Source organism: Lampris incognitus, chromosome 3 (assembly GCF_029633865.1).
Source record: "Lampris incognitus isolate fLamInc1 chromosome 3, fLamInc1.hap2, whole genome shotgun sequence".
NCBI classification, from domain to species: Eukaryota; Metazoa; Chordata; class Actinopteri; order Lampriformes; family Lampridae; genus Lampris; species Lampris incognitus.
The window spans coordinates 97975454-97998073 of NC_079213.1; the positions used below are offsets into that span (position 1 = coordinate 97975454).

The 22620-nt window shown below is 45.5% G+C and overlaps 1 protein-coding gene across 1 annotated transcript in view; it reads right to left on the reverse strand.

The window, feature by feature from the left end:
• notch2 (notch receptor 2) overlaps positions 1-17560 on the reverse strand; it is a 56423-nt gene extending 38863 nt beyond the window's left edge. The window contains exons 1-2 of the mRNA XM_056276883.1: positions 17527-17560; positions 16394-16475 (exon numbers count right to left, since the gene is read on the reverse strand). Coding sequence (XP_056132858.1) covers positions 16394-16475; positions 17527-17560 — 116 coding nt within the window. The remainder of the gene's footprint in view (positions 1-16393; positions 16476-17526) is intronic.
• Positions 17561-22620: the final 5060 nt, after the last annotated feature.

Consider the following 22620-nt stretch of genomic DNA (forward strand, 5'->3'; position numbering starts at 1 on the left):
AGTAGTAATAGTAGTAGTAGTAGTAGTAGTAGTGGTGGTGGTGGTGGTGGTAGCAGACAGTCCCGCAAGTGATGCTATTCTAATGTCTACCATACACTAGGAAGACTTTGAAAAGACTAATGTCTGACACCCTCTCACATCTAAAGACAATGGGACTCATTCATCAATCATTCGTATGTAAAAAAAAAAATTCTTACACACCCATGGAGTTTTTTTTAGCTCTCAAGATTGTCTGACAGTCAGAAGCAAAGCCTGATGGTTATTTGTAATTCCTTCCCCCTAACATCTATTGTCTAACTCTTGCAACAAGCAATCAATCAGGCTTGCAAAGACACGAGTGTTAGCCAATTGGTGTATAAATTCAGGGGTTACCCAGGTTCTATACTGGTCTCTGAGACAAACTTCAGGGCTAAAACAAATTCCATGGGTGCGTAAGAACAAATTTGTATGTACTAATGTTTGACAAATGAGACCTATTGTGTCATAAGTCACGGAGTTTTTAGTCATAGAATAAGATTTTGCAAATAATGGGGAACTTGAAGGGTCACTATTTGCAAGACTACAACTAGATTCCTTTTGAGATTATTTCCCATCCTGCTCCTGGTGGAACTTAACAGGAAGAAAACCAGGTGAACAATTGAGCGTAGACAGAATGTTTTTCCTTCTCCAGTCAATTGTGGTACAAATGGGAGGACACGTCAAAGCGGCACTCTTGTTCACGCCACAACTCCGCCAGTTTCTCCTCCTTTACTAAGGTCCAAGAAAATCGAGAATTGTGGTGCCTCCCCAGTGTCCCCCGCCTTGTTGCATTTACCTACCCGGTTTGCCGCTTCCTGTTTGGTGCCAGAAAGAGCGCACCTATGGGTTGTTGACAATGTTCACATCACTGAACTTCACTATTTGCATAAGCCAAGACTAAAGACTTACAATAATATCAGCCATGTTGGATTTTATCGGAACGTCAAGACATGAAAAAGACTGACTTAAGACAGCTCGGACTGCGTTTTATGATTTTATGACCACCTTACACCAAACGATCAAGATGACGGCAGCGTGGCACAACTCTAGCAAAACTCATGATTTGTCTATGACAGTGAAATCACTTGCAAAGTCGTGCAGTGTAAGGCTGTCATAAATTTTAAGTTTAAAATGGGTTTTTTTAAACTTTGAAGTTTTATTTTTGTAAGCACTTCATTTAGTCAATTTTGCAAATGTTTATATTTTTATAGGAATTTTATTTTGCCCATAAAATTTATAAACTACGTAAATGTTTCTGAAGGATCTGTCAATGACTTTTCATCTTCAACATTACATTTTTAATGGTTAGAGAATATTGCAGATTTATAAAAATCTACTGGGGATCGCTGTATCTGTAGGGAGGCCCGGCCTCCCTACAGATACAATTGGCCGTGTCTGCGTATGTGTCCTGGTCGCTGCACTAGCGCCTCCTCTGGTCGGTCGGGGTGCCTGTTCGGGGGGGGGGGGACTGGGGGGGAACAGTGTGATCCTCCCACGCGCTACATCCCCTAGTGAAACTCCTCACTGTCAGGTGAAAAGCAGCAGCTGGCGACTCCACATGTATCGGAGGAAGCATGTGGTAGCCCGCAGCTCTCCCCGGATCGGCAGAGGGGGCGGAACAGCGACTGGGACAGCTCGGAAGAGTGGGGTAATGGAGAGAAGAAAAAAAAAAAAAAGGGGGGGGGGTCCAAAAAAAATCTACTGTGGAATTTACTTTTTTTTTACTGCGAATTTCTGATAGGCCTGAAAAAAAAAGCCAAAGCTGTGAACAATGAATTTCAGATTGGACATAGTTTATCACATTAATGGTCATCTTTTATATACTTAATCCCCCATGTTGCTGCTTGGGACTATTTCTCTGACTTGCTTTAGCCACACGACTATCTTTAGAGAGGAAATTAAAATATTACACAATAGGATCAATAGCACTGAAAAACAACCCTGCTTGCACCACTTTCTATTCCTCTCTCTCTCTGGGCCCCTTCAGACAAATCTCCCACTTTCACTCACCACTTCTCTATGGTTGACATTAGTATTAGGCCACGGGTGTCACTGTTACTAAACAGAAATGTGAGTATGAGTCAGGTTATTTTCCATGCATAGGCTACTTGTGTCAGTGTGTGTGTGCGGTGTGTGCGTGTATGTGTGCGTGTCTGACACACGGCAGTCGCAGTGTCTGGGGAGTATGGGCTACAGAGTGAGCTGTTGCCTCTCAGATACAGGCCTCCACACCTTCCTCCCTGGAGGGGCTCAGGAAACATAATAAGGCACAGCACACAATAACACACACACACACGCACACACACTCAAATACATGCACACAGACAGAAAAAAAAATCCAAGCATGGGCACACTTGTACGGATGCAAATATATCCGCTGTCTTAGGCAAAATAATTTTTTTGTTTTGCAAATGAAGACAAGGAGCATGTAAAAACACAGACACGGGTGTGAATCATAAAAAAAATGATATCAATGCTGGAATGTTGTGTGAAATAGAGACTGGAATCTGGAAGATGGGAATCATTTGAAATTCAAGTCTCACATGTACTAAGTTATATTTATTGTGAAGCGCTCCACCCGAAACCAGCTTGAAGATATTAGGTTGAGAGCACATGGGAAAGCCTGGGACTCATGAATCATGCCAGGAAAGACGATCAATGAGATGTGTGTGTTTATGAATGTGTCCCTCCACCCCCCCCCCAAAAAAATCAGAAGAGCAGCAGAAAGTCTCCTCAAAGAAGATGGCATTCCCCCTTTAACTCACTGGTTTGTTTGGTGCACAAAACAACAGCATCTGCATGCAATGCATCCATCCGCCTGTACCAAGATCACCACAAAAAAAACAGAATTTTTTTTTTGCCATTTTGTTTTTTCCAGGATGAGAAAATTCATTTTCGACGAATCACGTCTGCTTTCGGCTGAGCAGCATCTAGACAAGAGAAAGAGCCAAACGCTCTGTTATTCGCTGTTATTCACCGTTTTTGCTTTTGTTATTACCGGACCTGGGCTCTGTTAAACCACTCGTCATCTCTCTTCACGTAGATTTTGGCTTAAGACTCCTAAATGTTGACTGCAAAACACACACATACTCTGAGCCAGTAAACAGAGAAGCGGGCAGGAGGCTGGCGACACCAGATCTTCAAAGGGGAGTGACTCGGGGCCTCTTAACCTCGGCCCTGTCAGATTAGACACACTACACAGGCACAGCTATTTCATGTCCTCCCCGTCCGTCTCTGTCCCCCTGACAGCATGACTGCACTATTACCCACCCCTCTGCAACCCGGTGAGTCACACACACACACGCAATCACACACACACACAACCACAGACACAGTGTACATCAACACAGTCACACAGTGCATGTTAGATGCACAGACCAGGCACATACACACACACATATATATGAACAAGCACACCCCCACCCCAACACATACATAGTAAAAAAAAAAAAACCACACACACACAAACACATATACACACATATAATCACAGACACACACACACACAACCACAGACAAACACACTTACACACACACAATCACAGGCAAACACGCGCGCGCACACACACACACACACACACACACAATCAGACACACACACACACACGCAATCACAGACATACACCCACACACACGCAATCACAGACACAAATGCCAGACACAGTGTACACCAACAGTCACACAGTGCATGTTAGATGCACAGACCAGGCACATACACACATATATGAAGACACAACACCCCCCCCCCAACACACACACAGTAAAGCACACACACACATACACACTCATCCCACTCTGACCCACTCAAACCCGCCCTAAACACACACACACACACACACACACACACACACACACAGTCTCTGACCCACTCGCACCCGGTTCTAAACACAAACACAGTTTGGTCATGGTATCACAACAAGACGGCTTGACTGGGAAGGAGGACTGCTCCTTTCTCCCCCTCCTCGGCAGCCTGTCCTCTCCTCTCCCGGAGTAACGACATGGCCCTCTGCCCCGCGAGATACATCACATTAGCGGGCCATCACACAAAGAACACCGTGTCCAGGTTAATGTCAGGTTTACGTTTCACTGGGAACTTTTCACACATTTCCACCGTTAAAAACCACGGGGAGCACGAGAGGCATTTCAAAGCCAGGTGAGATCGAACGCCATTTGAAAGACTGCTCAGCTCCACAGAAATAAGACTTGAGGCTTTTATGCGAGTCATTTACAGTAATTAATGTTTACTTAGCATGAAAAATGTGACGTAACAACCTCTAAAACAATGTCCCTTTATGCAAGGTTGGAAAAACACACAACAAGCCAACGGGAGAGGGAAAAGAGGGTGAAAGAGAGTGCTGTTCCACAATGCCCCCCCCAAACACACACACACACACACACACACACATAAACCAACCATATAGATATATAGATGTGCTGGTCGAGAAGACGCCAGATAAACGCTGTTAAATTTAACCGGCATTATCAAACTAGTGTTGACACAACCAAATGCCATCGCATCAAGAAGCACCCAGCCCTTCAGGTTTCGTTGTGACACCGAGGCGGTTCATCGTGTCGCTGCTGGCTATATCGCCGCAGCCCGAGGTAAACAAGACAAGGCTGTACATGATTCACATTTTGCTGTCAAGGAGTGGCGTCTCTCTAATAAGAAAGAAAAAAAGAAAAGAAAAAAGAGACGCATCTACAAATAACTCGGCGCACTGTGACCAATACCACACCAGACTGGGATATAGCAATAGACCTCTGCTAAACCACCTGTTGTAAATGCCCGCGGGTGCGGACGCATACACACGTGCATTCGTGGCCATGCATGTCAAGGTACGCACATACGAGCAACAGACAAAAATGCAGAGTCAGTCGTGCTTTCAGGGAAGTGCACAAAAATGGGGTTTCTGCAGCCAAACTCATCTATAGGAGTCTTTGTTATGCTCCATGTGGGATTTTCTCTTTCTTCCCTCTCTTACTCTGTGCTGTGCAGCTTCCTGCCCTTTCTTTCTCTCTCCCTCTCCTCTACCTCTTTCTTTCCCCCCTCTCTTGGGGTGTCAGATTTCTACAGCTGGTTCACATTAGAGCCCCCATCTCTTTGCACCCCCTCAATTCCCCCCCCTCCACTTTTCCTCCTTCCCTTCCTCCTCCTCTACCTCATGCTGACCTCTGTCTGTCCGGGCTGGCTACAGGGGTGTGAGTAGCTGGGCGATTGGGGGGGGGGGGGTGCTATTCACTCACTCATGTAATTTCTCCCTGCTCCTCCACTCCTGTGTGTCCTGGCCTCCCTACTGCGGCTCCCCTCCCTTATTCGATCCCTCATCCCCACTCTCCTTCTTTGCCGTTCCTCTCCTCTCGTCCTTATTTTATTGCTTATAGTCTCCACTTTTCTGCACCCGCCCCGCACAGACCCACACCTCCACTCAGCTTTCTAGTCTCTGCAACGCTTAATAACTCCATCATGCTCGCTCCCTGCGGCCATCACACACAGAGAACGAGGGGGAGAGAGAGAGAGAGGGAGAGAAATAGAGACAAAGACAGAGAAAGAGAGGGAGCACAGCATTATAAACAGGCTCACATTTCAGACCCTGCAAATCCCTCCCTGACTTGTTGGAGCAGAGGTGGTCCACACACTGTTCTGTGGGCTTCTCATGCATGGATGTCGCTAGTCAAGTACAAAATACAGTGCAGGCTATCTTATGAGTAACAGACTTAAAAAAAAATTTTTTTTTTTTCAAATTTCATGTTCTCTGTAGCTAGGCCCAAAACAGCCCCTTTCTTTGTGGTCTCTGAAGTTCTGTTACCTGTCCCCTGTATTTGGACAGCGGCGTGCTACTTTTTCAGCGATAAACAAAACAGTCTGAAAGCCAGTCGAGGTAAAAGTTTGCAGTTGTGGACAGCAACTGTTGTATATCTCTATTTAAGCAGCAGGACAGGGTAACCAGCAAACAGTCTGCAGAAAGAAGAAACAACACGTTTATTGTGTTTACGTTTCTCCTACTATGGACAACTCTTTCCATATTTCACTTCTGCAAGTGTCTGAGCTATATTGGTGTGGCACAACCCCTTTCCCCTTCAGCCCACGAGTTTCTATCCAGTCTCTTATTGGAGACAAAGCAGCAAAAGTAACACAAGACAAAAGGGGGAGCACCAAGGGAGACAAAATTAACAGAGGAAGAGGAGAGCGAGCGAGCAGACCTACAGAGAGGAAAAAAGGGGAGCGTAAATGAGAAGCGGGAGTGTGGAGAGAATAAAAGATTGTGGAGGAGGGTGGAGTCCAACGTAGGGCCATGTGGTAAATTCTCTGACTATATTTAGCATCACTTTCAAAAAGACTTATCTGAGACACTCAGCCCATTTTCTCTGAAGGCTTCTTCTGCCTGCCTGCTTCTATAATTACACGATTTCTGTGGTTGCACGAAGTGGACTCATCCACAATACGCTTGTAGGCCAGTAGGCCTGTAAACGTCCTATATCTCTGTTGAGACGATGCATACAGCAGTCATTTTCCATCCATCCATTTTCCAAACCGCTTATCCTGCTCTCAGGGTCGTGGGGATGCTGCAGTCTATCCCAGCAGTCATTGGGCGGCAGGCGGGAAGACACCCTGGACAGGCCGCCAGGCCATCACACATGGCCGACCATACACACACACACACACACACACACACACACACATTCATACCTAGGGACAATTTAGTATGGCCGAGTCACCTGACCTACATGTCTTTGGACTGTGGGAGGAAACCCATGCAGACACGGGGAGAACACGGACCTTCTTGCCGTGAGGCGACCGCGCTAACCACTGCGCCACCGTGCCACCTTACAGCAGTCATTTGACCATCTTAAAGCAAATTACGCAGGTCTTCACTTTCTCCAATTAATAACGGAGTAGTTTTTACCTTCAAGAGGTTGTGAATGCATTTCCGAAACTAAAATCATTAATTATAATTGACAAAAAACACTCTCATTTGACCAAGGAACATTTCACCTGTGACTGCATGTAGTGACTCTGGGCTCCGTAGTATCATCATCACTGGTGCTCAGTGTGACTGGGAGCCACTTTCACTTTGTCACTTTGTCGACCTGTGGGTTTAGGGTCTGGTCGTTACATTCCTCACCATTATGTAAGGCTTCCTCCCTGGGGCTTCAATCTCTGTGTCTGAGCACACGCTAGTATTCATCTGTGTGTGTGTGTGTGTGTGTGTGTGTGTGTGTGTGTGTGTGTGTGTGTGTGTGTGTGTGTATGCGCTGTTGTGTGTAATGGATCATGGCTTTTTCTTTTTTTTAACTGACCACTAACGTTGATAAGACATCAACATCATGAATATCGCAGTGATCTTAATGTGCTTTTTATGCGGCCAATTGAGTTTCCTGAAGACTGGGCCAACTGCAGTAGTCTCATGACCTCCTCCTTGTCTTGCAAGTATGAGAGAGTTGGTAGAGTACAAATCTCACGTGGCCAGACCTGTGTCTCCCCTCAAGTTCACGGAGTGTTTGCTAATGGGCACCAATGCATGAGAAAATGTGAACAACACTGCCACACAGCATTGCTATTCCAACAAGAAAATGGGACAAAGGGGAGAAGTAGCGGTCACAGCCTGGGGCAGGTCTCTGGTCCAGTTCAGGGAAAATAGAGGTGGCCCGGGTGAGTGATGTCACGTTCAGAACGCACTAAAAGGATGCCTGGTCTGAAAGGCTGTCCCCACTCAGGTCATCTTTCAAAATGATGGGTGGCACTAGTGAGGTTACTCCACCTACGGTCAGAACTGAAGAGGCCATCAGGATGAATGGCAGAACATCTTCAAACTGAAAACTAACATCCACTGAATAGATTTTTTTTCTCTCCCCGATTGTATCCAGCCAATTACCCCACTCTTCTGAGCCATCTCAGTCGCTGCTCCACCCCCTCTGCCGATCCGGGGAGTGCTGCAGACTACCACATGTCTCCTCCGATACAGTCGCCAGACGCTTCTTTTCACCTGACAGTGAGGTATTTCACCAGGGGGACGTAGAATGTGTGGGGATCACGCTATTTCCTCCAGTTCCCCCTCCCTCCTGAACAGGCATCAAGACCAACCAGAGGAGGCGCTAATGCAGTGACCAGGGCACATACCCATACCCGGCTTCCCTCCCGCAAACACGGCCAATTGTTTCTGTAGAGACGCCTGACTAAGCCAGAGGTGACATGGGGATTCGAACCGGAGATTCCTGTGCTGATAGGCAACAGAATAGACCGCTACGCTACCCGGATGCCCCAATGAATAGTTTTAAACCTCTCCTGGATATCCTGTTATGCCATTTCACAGAGAATACAAGAATATCAAGGTATATATTGTATATCATCAAAATGTAAAAAAAATATATTGAGATATTTTTTAGCCATATTATCAAGCCCTCGTACAGAAGCATCCGAAAGTAGTAGTAGTAGTAGTAATAGTAGTTGTAGTAGTAGTAGATCGAGCCCTCGTACATACATACAGCTACCTCCATTCTACCCAAAGCCACGCCCCCATCAGCAGATCAAGATCTCTTGAGTGTTTGATATCAGCTCATTTTAGCTCTCTCAGTGCATGTCTGGTATCATGCCCAGGGCTCAAGGTGCCCCTGGACTGCCTCCACCTTACCACTCACACGCACACAATCTCTTATCATTGTGGTCTCACAGTCCCAACCACATCAATATGGGTTGTGGAGGGTGATAAATCTTTTGGATGGTTGTCGCGAAATCACAGACTTAGGTTCCAATCATATGCTATAGGGTTTGTTGACTTTAGTTTGGGTCATGATCTTATCCTGGTCATTATCTGTGTGTGTGCGTGCACGAGTGTGTGTATGTATTTGTCTGATGTGGCAGGGTAGAGGTGTGGCGCCAAGAGAAAGACAGACTTCCCAAATGACTTGAGCACTGTTCTACTCTTTCCCTCCTCCCCCCACCTCCCCTCCTCTCACTCTTCCCCCTCCTCCCCTTTCCTCCTTCTACTCCTTCTCCAAACCAAGCCCCGCCTCACCAACACCCTCTTTTGTCCTGGGGACATGAGACTTGGACAGGAGATTAGGACAGGAAATCACATCATGGGTTCCTTCCAAGGTAACGAGGAGATGACAGAGGAGTCAGATACAAACTGACTGGCAAGCAAAAACACACGGGCTAAGACACAGGCAAACATATAGACGCAGGCACGGAGCCAGCCAATCACTCACTCTCACACTCTCTCTCTCTCTCTCTCTCTCTCTCTCTCTCTCTCTCTCTCTCTCTCTCTCTCTCTCTCTCTCTCTCTCTCTCTCTCTCTCTCTCTCTCTCTCTCTCTCTCTCTCTCTCTCTCTCTCTCTCTCTCTCTCTCTCTCACTCAAACACACACAGGTGTGTGGCTCAAAAGCAGAACAACACAGGCAGACAGATAGGGGTATGGTATAGCAGGCAGGCAGTTGGCCAGGTAGACAGGCATACCAGGAGAAAAGAGGTGTAGGCTGTGATGAAGGCGAATAGGGTTGAGGAAAATGGAAACCAACTCGACAGAGGGCCAGTGCAGCCCAAAGCAGAAAGGGTCACAGGTTAAACAGAAAAGGCGGAGAAAACGGGGGATAATGGAGAAAAGATGGCTAAGTTCAAGCGAGGCAGAGAGGGATTAAGAGGCCAGGTGAGTAGTGTCCAGAGGCATCCAACCCCCTGCAGCACAGGCAGAGACAGATGGATGGATAGATGAGTGACAGTTTGATGAAGGAGCAGTAGTGACAGGCTAATTTCTCTCCTTTCTCCACTCCCCTGCCCCCCCTCCCTTCCACTCCTCTCTCATCATTCGTATAAGGAGCTGTGGTGTGAGATACTCCTCCTCAGGTTACCTGAAAAGAGACATCCTCCTTTCTTTAGCCCCTCTCTCTTCCTCTGTCTACCCTGCAGGCAAATTCTACCTGTCAGATCAAACAGGCACCAGGTCCACACAATGCTTTTATGCTGTTTCTCAATGCTTCAGAAAAAAAAGAAGAAATAAAATGGAAAGAGTGGGGGGTTGGGGGTAAAGGGCGCCTATGCAGTAATGAGAAAGAGAGAGAGCGCAAGCAAGAGAGAGAGAGCGCGAGCAAGAGAGAGAGAGCGCGAGCAAGAGAGAGCGAGCGAGCGAGAGAGAGTTAATCATTTTGCACCATGGCCCAGTAGTAGACAAAAGGCATTTTGTTAAGGAGGAAAACAAGGTTTGGATGACAGCATGAGAGCCAGCCTCAGCCTGGCTGGGACTGTTCAGGTCCTATCTCATTTAGTAAGACTCCATCTTAGTAGCAGAAAGCCTCCCTGCCATACCACACACAAAGTCACAGACACACATGGGCGTCCAGGTAGAGTAGCAGTCTATTCCGTTGCCTATCAACACGGGATTTGCCGGTTTGAATCCCCGTGTTACCCCCGGCTTGATCTAGTGTCCCTACAGACACAATTGGACGTGTCTGCAGGTGGGAAGCCGGATGCGGGTATGTGTCCTGGATGCTGTACTAGCGCCTCCTCTGGTAGGTCGGGGCACCTGTTTGGGGGGGGGGGGCGGAATAGCATGATCCTCCCATGCACTACGTCCCCTAGTGAAACGCCTCACTGTCAGGTGAATAGAAGTGGCTGGCGATGCCACATGTATCGGAGGAGGCATGTGGTAGTCTGCAGCCCTCCCCGGATCGGCAGAGGGGGTGCAGTAGCAACGGCTTGAAAGAATGGGGTGATTGGCCGGATACAATTGGGGAGAAAAAGGGGAAAAATTTAGAAAAAAAAGACAGACACACGCACACACTTCAGTGCTCTGTAATAATATCTCAAAAAAATACTCATCACCCATCACGCAGTGTTGTCTCATGTCTCAAAGGACTAACATATGCTTGAAAACATATGAAGCTGGTCAAATGCACCATTGACAGACACAAACACATACACACACACACCCACACTCACAGGCACCACAGGTCTCTTTCTCACACCCTCGGCTGATGGCTTGCAGTCTCACCGGTTCGACAGCTTCTTTACACCCTTCCCTACCTACCAAGCATCCTGCCGACCTCTCCCATACTCCTCCTCCTCTGTCCAAAAATAAGACGCGGAAGCTTGCTTTAACAAAAAAGAAAAAGAAAAAAAGAGAAAGACACAAGTAGAAGGGAGAAGTTGAAAAATGAAACCATACTCAGGCTAATTTCTTCACGTTCCAGTTAAGAGAATGTGAAGGAATCATCATCTTAAAATCTCTATTTCCAGAGCTGTTCGTCATGACTTAGGACATAAGAACAGGTCTGTGTTATTCTTGCCTGTGAAATATAGCAAAGCAAAGTCTTTTTCTTTCCATACAAGTCAGCTCATGACATGGTCCTTGAATCCCACTCCTTGACTGGCTTATTGTAAGATATCAATCCCCTCTGATATGTTTTGGGAGGGGGGGGTTTAATAGCGGTCTGCCCATGGTAAAATCCAGATCTTAGTGAAACAGCCTATAATCACAACAGTTGTCCTTATAGTTACAACGCAACTCCCAGTCTGACCTTTGGGCTGCTCCGTGGAATATAATTAAACTGGTCTCAGCCAAGGGGCCACGGTGACTATTTACTTACAACCAGCCGATTTTAATATGTGAGGAAGACTAATGAACACATAATGGGATTTTTACACAATGGGCCTTTTCAGCAGCGGGACAGCTCAGACTGGAAGACACCAGGCAGAGAGAAACAGGAGTGCATACATGTGTGCATATAGTGGTGCATGTGTGTGTGTGTGTGTGTGTGTGTGTGTGTGTGTGTGTACACGCCTAATCAAAGGGGAATGTACGCGTGTGAAATCCATACAAACAGATGAGTTAATCTTTCTAATAGTAAGCCTGCATTCTGTCAGCTGACTGTTCTAGACTCAAAGACTGAAAGACTCCTCTGTCTCCAGGGCAAGAGGCCATTCATTCTACTGTTGTCCTTGTGTGGTTGTGGGGTGTGCCTTAGCCTCGGCTGCGAGCGGACAGCGAAGGGGTGTGGGTCGCGAGACAGCAGACACGATAGCGAGGTTGATTGATGTTCGGCCCCAGGTGTGTCAAATTAACCTGTCCTTTATATTCTCCAGTGAGGCTGGCTCCTGGACTGACACACTGACCCTGTTTACACTTGGTTTTAAAATGCGTTTTGGGCGATCGGCTCACAAGTGGACAGTGAGACACACCGCTGTTTACACCTGTGTTTATCATGCGTCTCCAAATGCGTCCTGCTGACCACTTGTGATCAGATTTTGTTACTCCCAAGAAGAAGATTTCCTGTTACGTCCTTGTCGGTGACACATAAGGACACATTAGCATTTACACTACAAAAGATATATGGTCAAATGCGTCCCAGACCACCTCAGCAGGTGGTTTGAGTAACAAGTTCACAAAACGTTTTGGTGGTTGTTTACACTTGTATTTAGCGCTGTTCACTTGTGATCTGATTGCAAAAAAAATGCATTTTAAAGCCAAGTGTAAACGGGGTCATTGACACACGATTACAGAGGCGAGCGCAGGAACCAAATTAGAGATGGAGGGAAAGAAGTCTCCGGCACCACTAAGTACCAGCCAAGTGCAGCTTGGAAAAAAGGACATTATACCCTATAAATAGTGCAAATAAAAGAAAGCCTGTGCATTTTGCAATCCCTGTGTCTGTCCTCCATATATGAACCCTCTCTTGGCACAAGTCTTACCACACCTTGTTATCGTCAATATAACCATTCAATTCAGAAAAAAAAATACTGCCTGCAGTGTTTCCCACATATGTTTTACCTGAGCAAGCCGCCCAGATACATTTGAAAACTCACTTTAAAAAGTTTCAATTTTTTTTAACCTATCTGATAAACAATGCCTTCCACAACTGATTAACTGGAGAACCATTTTCCTTTGTTTTACCCATCCCATCCCTGTTTGGTACACTGGTTAGCACGGTTGCCTCACAGCAAGAAGATCCTGGGTTCGAGCCCTAGGGGTAGTCCAACCTTGGGGGTCATCCCGGGTCGTCCTCTGTGTGGAGTTTGCATGTTCTCCTGTGTCTGCGTGGGTTTCCCCCGGGGGCTCCGGTTTCCTCCCACAGTCCAAAGACATGTAGGTCAGGTGAATCGGCCATACTAAAATTGTCGCTAGGTGTGTGTGTGTGTGTGTGTGTGTGTCGGCCCTGTGATGGCCTGGCGACCTGTCCAGGGTGTGCGGATATTCACGATTATCTCCATTTACGATTATCCTGATACTGAAATTTCACCACTATCAACTTTTCGTGAGTGTTTTTTATCGGGATCCGTGATAAAATCCTATATCGTCCCATCCTACTGGCTACTCTCCCATTCAGACACATTTCAAGCTGACCTGACCAATCACAACTGTTTATCTAATATGGGGCGGGACTGACGTGATGACGTACAGCTAGGGCTGTGCACTATGACGATATATATGTCATGTGACATAGAAAATGTCTGTTGTTTCATATTAAGCTCTATCATTTATTTCATTGTGTCACAAATCACACTCTTTATGGCAATACTTTTCGTCATTTGGACGACCCTTTCCGCTCTTTGCACAGCATCGACGCAGGCAGGAAATTTGCATGAAGGCAATACAAACAAACATGGAGGACAGTGAAGTAACGCAAAACGGTGTAATTCCGAATAGAAGGACTCCGACCAGCCAGGACAAAACGAGGCGCTTGTACCTGAAAGAGGGGTTACTTCTATCGTATGGACATGGTTTAAGTATGAAAAGTCTGATATGGACCACAAAACCGTACTTTGCAAAATATGCCGCACGCCGGTCCCCACAACAGACTCAAACACCACTAGCCTCTTTTACCACCTATGCAACTATAGCTGAAAAGTCAAGTCCATTTTGTTTGTTTAGTCCAATATCACAGTGTTTTCTATTTACCTTTTTATAGTTTATACATTAATATTTAATATTTTGTTACATGCTTAATTGAACATTTGCGCAAAGGTTCTAAATAAAAGGAGAAAATAATCAAATATGGGTGAGTACATTTTATTTGTCAAGTATATAATTCAAAATGTAAGAACAAATAGGCCTTTCCATGTGGTCATTTTATATGAACTATTTAGTCATTGAATTTACAGAAAATGAGCTGTATCGTTATCGTGATATGAATGACCTATATCGTGATATGAGATTTTGGTCATATCGCACAGCCCTACCATACAGCCTTATTTTTTCCCCCACCCGCATTGGAGGAACTGTGCCTCTGATTGGCAAGTACTCGTTGCCGCCGTTGGTCACGTAGGTTAAGGTTGGTTAAGGTTAGGGTGGGCTTAGGGATAGGGTTAGCCAATCAGAGGCAGAGTAGAGGTGGGTCTTCCCAGAATGCGGGTAGGAAAAAAAATAACGCTGACGTACAGAGGAGCGCCGTTGGCTGCCGCTGATGTGGAAGGATCCGTTGAATCTGCTGTTGTGACAGCATTAAACAAACTGGATGGTATACGTATACAGTATACAGTATATGTATTTTCTCTAAAAGAATAACAATGGCACTTAAAGCTTTTGTTGATAAGAAAGATGTTCATACTTCCGTAAGGATTTGGTAAGTTTAAGCTCTAGGTCACACGTTTCGTTGGGTTGTAGGGCTATCCAATTGTGTCCAAAGGCGTTTTGGTCTGCGCCCATTGATAACACCCCATGGAAATCGAAAATGATCTGAGAGGTGCCAGACTAGTCTGCATTTGCGAATTCCCAGACTACCAATCGCTGACTCATCACGTGGAATTCTAAGAAAGAAAGCGTGTCCTCATATGGCCTGTGCTGGGTTTTAGCATTGCATGAATTGTACCAATGAGAATGATTCGGAATATCAAACAGTGAAACACCCCTAATAGACTGTTTCTTGTGCCGATGGGTTACAGCAATGCCCATCATAATGTAGGCCTTCCTAATAAACATGTGGCAGGTGTGTGAGTGCGTGCACACACACACACACACACACACACACACACACACACACACACACACACACACACACACACACACACACACACACACACAGAGTAAGCCCCCTTAACACCTGCAGGACTCTCTAACCTTCAAGTGGCGAGTCTGTATCTTCTCCTGACTAAAGTGGCAGACTGTTGAAATTCCAAGGCTCTGGGAACAGATACATTGTGCGATTCACATCACACTGGATGAAATATGATAGGTTCATGAACCGATGGGGTGTTTTCATTGGGGATGAGGCACGGGAGTGGCAATGCAATTACAAAGATAGCAAGGGCCTAATTACAAACTAAGCTGAGCTGTCAGAAAGTGGAAGTCATAGATCACAGAGGTCACAGCAGTCCTTTCCAGTGAAGCATTTTCTCTAAATGCACAACCACAGCAAGAAGGTCCTGGGTTTGAATCCCAGATCCTTTCTGTGTGGAGTTTTTGCATGTTCTCCCCGAGTCTGTGCGGGTTCCCTCCGGATGCTCCGGTTTCCTCCCTCCATCAAAAGATACGCACAGGTTAATACTCCTGACTGTGCCCCTGACTGAGGCACAATAAGAAGAACTACAGTTACTAACCAGGTGCTGCACTGCAGCTGCCCACTGCTCCTAACAACAGTGTGTGTTGGGATGGGTTAAACGCAGAGGATGAATTTCCCCACAGGGATTAATAAAGTAAAGTAAAGGAAGAAATGGAAACTGATGATCCGCTGTGGCGACCCCTAATGGGAGCAGCCAAAATTAGTAGTAGTAGACTAATAAAGTACGTCCATCTTATCTTAAATGGAATGATTATATCACTTGATATTGCAGGCCAGTTTGACCAGTTTATTTCCATGGCTGGCAGTTGGGGCTATTGTGACATTTACTTGTAAAAAAAAAAAAACTACAGTAGTTAATGTGTAGCAGTTGATAACCAATCACAGGCAATCGTTCTGATTTAATCAAATTAGTTTAGCTGACTGAGATTCCTATATTGTTGTCATGAAAAAGTTCTTGTATCACATAATGAGAATCACGAGTTGTTTTTGTCTTAGTCCGCAATGGGAAGAGAGCAGTAGGCAGTAAAATATAATTCCAAAACATAAAGCTATCACTTCTCTAGATGGGACTAAGTCAAAGGAAAACCTAGATGTCGTGGAGGTGGAAGTGTGTGTGTTGGTATTGTTCCCAGAACTGGTGTACTTTGGCTAACAGAGGAGTCTTTTATTCCCCCTTCTGTGTCTGAGTAAAACATCAGAGTGCCTAGCACAGTCTGGGATTGATCTACAAGCCTTCCTGCCACGCTGGCTTTGGAAAGCAGTATCCCTCATATATGGCTGTCTAATTTCATTGTTGATGTGTGGCAGTACCATACTGCTTCAGTCCACCAAGCACGAGTTCCACCGACTCCGACTCTAGGGTTAGGATCCAGCTATTTAGTCTTACTTGCAGTATCCGGTGCCATTGGTGAAGGTCAGACAGGTAGCGTTGTTGACACACGGCGTCACATTATCCACACACTGGAGAGCTGAAAGAAACAGAGGACTGGTTAAAGTTTGGACAAAGACAGAAAAGAATAATTCAATAATTTAAAAGATCAGAAAACAAAACAAATATATGCACGGGTTGGTAACTTGTAATATTAAGAACACTGAAATAAAATTTCAGGCATTTTGACCACTTATAAGAAACATGTGATTGTTTTTGTTTTGCTGTTCTTATGCCACAGAGGCTGACATGCAGTCTGCTGGAAGAGCCATGCATGCCGTCACATAGGCTCAATGCTGAGGAATTGCACCGGTGTTGCTCTTCAGTACAGAGGGGGCAAATCGAATAAGCCAAAATGAACTTCTGCAGACCAAACGGCAGAAAATGACTCAAAAGACAGCATGTACGAATTAGAGTAATGTTGTCATTTAATGCAGGGAATTAGTATAAAAAAAGGCTTGATAAAATGGCCCATGATCCCAATGCTTCAAGTCTTACTGTGCACTGAGCACACATGACATCAGAGCTTTCATGCAAGTGATCCAGGGGATTTTTGAGTGGTTAGAATAGTTTCCACGAAAGCATTCGGAAAATCGTATGTGATGCATTTCTGCTGAAAAACTTAGTTTTGGAGGTGGCTATCTTTGCTGGATGAGCTCTATTTTCAGCCGTTCACATGAATCATCAGTTTCAAATGTATCTCCCTCAGTGATTGCTACCATGTGTCTCATTTTCCTCAGTCTAAGTGAATACTGAATTTTACAAAGAAAAACTAATGATGCTATCAAATGTGTGAAATACATTGTGTTACATTTAGTGTTTCCAAATAGTGGGTGGTTGAAATGGTGCCTTTAAAACAGTTCATTGTACTAAATTTCACAAAAACTTCCCTCCCAAAAAACACAGCCTGAAAGTCTATACTCTCTCTTTTCTTTTCCACCCAACAACAGCGGCAATCCAATAGAGCTGATCAACATAAGTAGCTGTGCAAAGCTGGGCTGGAGTCAGCCAGTGGCCACAGGGCAGCCGGACAGGGAAGGCAGACAGAAGTGAGCCTTGAGGGAGACAACAAAGCCCGACTATCTCCCCACCAGTGAAGCACTCAAGGCCAGACACATCGCCCATTGTGTGGCCTTGATGCCACCAGAAACACAAGGCTCAAGTGGTCATCACGCACACCATGCTGGCACAACATGCCAAACAGAAGCATGGTGTTCTCAGTCTTCATTTGTCACTGTGATATGTTAGCCAGCTGAAGCAGGCCATTGTAAGTGGAAGCAATCAATTAAACAAAACTTCAGGGAGGAATTAGAGCTGGTTATAGCAACACTGATATATTCACATTTCATTTTACCTTTAGCCTCACCTTTTTGAGCTGAGGTTCAATCAAATACCACCACTCTGTAATAAACAGACCTCTCGCTAACAAGACTGAGGGCAGGTCAGCTGATTTCAACGCAAAGCCAACCTCGGCTTCACAAGAAAGACATCGCCCCACAGGAAATAAGCTAAGCGCTAATGTGGCTTCCTGTGTCGAAACTAGTCACAATGACACTCAAATTCAGTTCTCATATAGATGACAAGACTACGTAATTTGCAGATAAACCATCTATTATAGGCTCAGAAAACAGATAAACTTTGAGGTTTGGATAAAATATCTGACCGCCTTTGGATCATACTAAACAACCACAGCGATTATCCATACATTTTTCAAATAACACCTCATACGGAGGCTTTAGCAGTCCTTATGCCTGAAAACAGATGTTCACGTTTACAGAAGCAATGAGGACTGATAAAAGATCACTGTTATCTGTGACTGTGCTGAACCAGCGGTAACGCAAGTGGAGTGCAACACGCGAAATTTGATGTCATGTCCTGAACAGGAACTTGGATCTTCAGCGCCTGGTCATTCAATAAAGCTGATCAAACAAAAAGAAGATTCATGTCATGGCATCAGACTGACTGTCACAACCCATTAGACATGGAGATACAGCTACATAAACCAGCATGAAATTCATAACCCCCCCCCCCCACAGTGCATACCCAAACAGCTGGAGAAGGAGTTTTTTTGGTTTCATTATTTGCAGCAAGTCTTATCACAGAAAATAGTGAACTGTGATTGTTGAGCACAGACAGTGGAAACTCGTGCTGACGGAGACACACATGAGAAACAGAATATCCATCCATCCATTATGTGAACCGCTTATCCTGCTCTCAGGGTCATAGGGATGCTGGAGCCTATCCCAGCAGTCATTGGGCGGCAGGCGGGGGAGACACCCTGGACAGGTCGCAAGGCCATCACAGGGCCAAACAAACAGAGAAACACAATAGTTATTGTGAAAAATATAAAATAAAATCCATCTATAGAGGCCCTTTCATAAAGGAGACTATTCATGTGAAATGTTAGTGTTTTGGTGAACCTTCTTTTTGTTGAACACGGACCTCACCGGGCATAATTTATGATCCTTGAGATAAACACTTCACTGATCACTTTGGATTTGAGAATCTTATATCTTCGATGAATTTTCTCACTGGGCTTCAACACAGTCCAATGGGGAATTAATTTAAAGTGATAGACAACTTAACTTAGACACATGCACGGGTTAGTAGCTTGCAATACTGAGAGCACGTAAGAAAAATATTTAGGCACATCTGACCATTTGTGAAAATTGTCAGATGCGCCAGGCCACCTGGTGGCCTATCTGGGGTGTCTACCCGCCTGTCGCCCAATGACTGCTGGGATAGGCTCTAGCATCCCCGTGACCTCGATTGGGATAAGCGGTTTGGATAATGGATGGCTGGATGGACCATTTGTGAAAATGTTGTGAGGGGTTTTGCACAGCTGTTCTGATGCCATTAGGAGTCGCCATGCTGTCAGCTGGAAGAGTGACACATATCATCACATAGGCTCAATGCTGAGAAACTCCAATGGTGTCACTCTTCAGTACAGAAGGGACAAAAAGCGTGAACCGAAATTAACATCTGCAGACTAGATGGCAGACAGCAACCCAGAAGGCAGCAAGAACAAATTAAAATTAAAATGTCATTAAGCACAGGACAGTGGTGCAAAAAAACCGCCAATATAATGGCCTGAGATCCCATGTCTTACTCGTCGTGTGCTGAGCCGATGTGATTCAGAGCCTTCATGCAAGTGATGCACAGGAATTCTCTGGGTGGTTAAATAAGTGTTAACTGCAGCATCAATGAAATCATCAATGATTAGGGAATTCTGCTTAAAAACTTACTTTCTGAGACAAATACGGTTGGTTGTATGAGCTCTGCATTTTCAATCATTCACATGATTCATTAGTTTACATCATATTTGTATTCGGAACTTTTTCCCATGATTTTACTTTTACCTTAAGCCTCCAAAAACCCTGTTATAGCTTCTTTTCAAAAGCAAACACTCACAGTACAGACATACAGGTAATAATATCCATCCATCCATCCATTATCCAAACCGCTTATCCTGGCTCTCAGGGCTGCGGGGATGCTGGAGCCTATCCCAGCAGTCATTGGGTGGCAGGCAGGGAGACACCCTGGACAGGCTGCCAGGCCATCACAGGGCAGGTATTAATATGTTTCACAGAAAAAAATAGTCACAAACCATGCTTTCTGTTAAACTGAAATTGACATTAACTTGCACTTCCGTAAATATGTGTTCCTTGCTACATTCACAGCGGGAGTTATTACTGCCATCTAACAAGTTTGTTTAGTATGCAGCTACAGCTAACGCTACCCAGGCCCGCCCACAGAAATGGTTGAGCCCCAGAAAAGGTCCAATGACCCCCCCCCCCCAAAAAAATCTGTTTTACTCATATCAATGCATGCTCTCTCTCTCCTACTAAATGCATACATGTAAACTGAGAGACTTACTCAGTAACAGGTGCTACATAGTCGCACACACACACACATACCATAATAGGACTCTGACACACTTAAACACACCAAGGTCAACAAAGATCTGCTACACTTACACTACACATTTCTTGGTCAAAAATGCAATTTCTTACTTTATGGCTTCATCTTTCCCTCTTATAAAGCCATCTCCCTTGTCCTACTGGATGCAAAGTCCTTTATAATGTCTTTGAAGTCCATCTGTTTACCAGTTCACACTCAATGGCAAGAATTGCCATTATTATTGCTTATATTTAGGAGCAACATGATCATTGCTGCTTCCATGAACCTCCCCTAGCGGCTGGACACCAGAAGCCCCCCCCCTTATGGGCGGCCCTGACGCTACCAAAGCTAGCTGCATCTTCTGGGCAACACTACTCTCACAAGTATGAAAGTAAAGATGGTTGGGATGTATTGCGTCAAGCGAAAAAAGTACTTCAAAATAAATTCAGATGTAGCTCCTGTTCAAAATATGTCCTGAAGGCGTCTGGGTAGCGTAGCGGTCTATTCCGTTGCCTACCAACACAGGGACCGCCAGATCGAATCCCCGTGTTACCTCCGGTTTGGTCGGGCGTCCCTACAGACACAATTGGCCATGTCTGCGGTTGGGACGCCGAATGTGGGTATGTGTCCTGCTCGCTGCACTAGCACCACCGCTGGTCGGTCGCGGCGCCTGTTCGGGGGGAGGGGGGAAATAGCGTGAGCCCTACGTCCTCCTGGTGAAACTCCTCACTGCCCCGTGAAAAGAAGCGGCTGGCGACTCCACATGTATCGGAGGAGGCATGTGGTAGTCCGCAGCCCTCTCCAGATCGGCAGAGGGGTGGAGTAGCGATTGGGACAACTTGGAAGAGTGGGGTAATAGCTTGTTTGCATATGACGCGCGAACTGTAGGTGGAGGGCAGGAAGTGATTTTCTACATAGGAAGCACGTTCACAAACTCTCAAAATGCCGGTTGCTCACATCGATTAAACCGAGAAACTACGAGGAGTGTTTATCGAGTACCAAAAGGTGTTGTTCGTAAGGGGTGGAAATACAAGAAACTGACCGAAAACGCAGGGAAAAAATGGCTTGCGAACCGTCATCCGTGGTCGGGAGGAGCGGAATCGGATAATGCTTGTGTGCAGTGACCACGTCGTCAAAGGTAAAGCTATCTTATGTGGCTATGTTTATCTTACTTTCTGTTTATACCTTTCCCTCATAATATTGTCTAAACAAGCACAGTTCGGACTTTCGTCCATTCTGCTTTTCACTTCCGGCCCTCCATCTCAATCTCGCGTGTCACCAGAATCACGTGATTGCAAACAAGCTATTGGCCGGATACAATTTGGGAGAAAATGGGGGGGGAAATCCACCCCCGCCCCCCCCAAAAATGTCCTGAGTAAACATAAAAGAAAGCGATATAGGACTGTACTCTGAGCCCTCCCGTTTTCTGGCAGATGATTTTTGAAGGCTTAAACGATTCTCTTGTTGAACTGTGTTGAAGCCTAGCAAAAGATGCAGCAAACTGTTAGGACTCTTAATACGGAGGCTATCAGTGAGGTTTTTGTCTGAATGATGGCTAATAATTAGTTTGGCTTTTTTTCCCAACCCATTTGACATTATTATTGTGGATTTGAGCGGATATGTTGGTGCTCCTATCAGCTAACAAAGAATAGTGAACTGCCAAAAGCGGCAAAAAGAGTAATGCTCGTTTGTGGAAACAAAAAAGGGAGAGTTAAAAAAAGAGCCATAAGCAAGGCAGAGGGAAGAAAAGAACGGAGGGGGGGGCTGACGAAAGAGGGGGAGGGAGCGAGAGAGAGAGCAGAGAGAGCAGAGACTAAAAAAGCTGCTTTAGTCCCCTGACTGGTTTGACGAGCTCCCCATATACGCTGTCGTAATGCCAGATACAATGATCTCACTGGATATGGGACGGGCTGCCTCTTATTACTTCATTTCCACCACTAGTACGCTACCAGACAAAAACGCGCGCGCGCACACGCACACACAGACAAACAAACAAACCACAACTACTTTTCTGACTGTAATAGAGGCAGGGGACTGGTCGTTCTCTCACTAGGGCTGGGCGATATTGACAAAATCAAACATCACAATAGTTTTGACCGTATACCTCGACATCAATAACGTGACAACATTTTTGGGGATGACTATTGGTGCTTTCATAAGATATTTACTTTGGAAGCATTTGTTTTTCAAGGGCTTTCCTGCTGACGGGAAGGCACCAAGTTGTGAGTACCTCTCTGCATATGTGCTTGCCTACTTTGAGCCTTGTTGAGTTATCTGTCACTTGA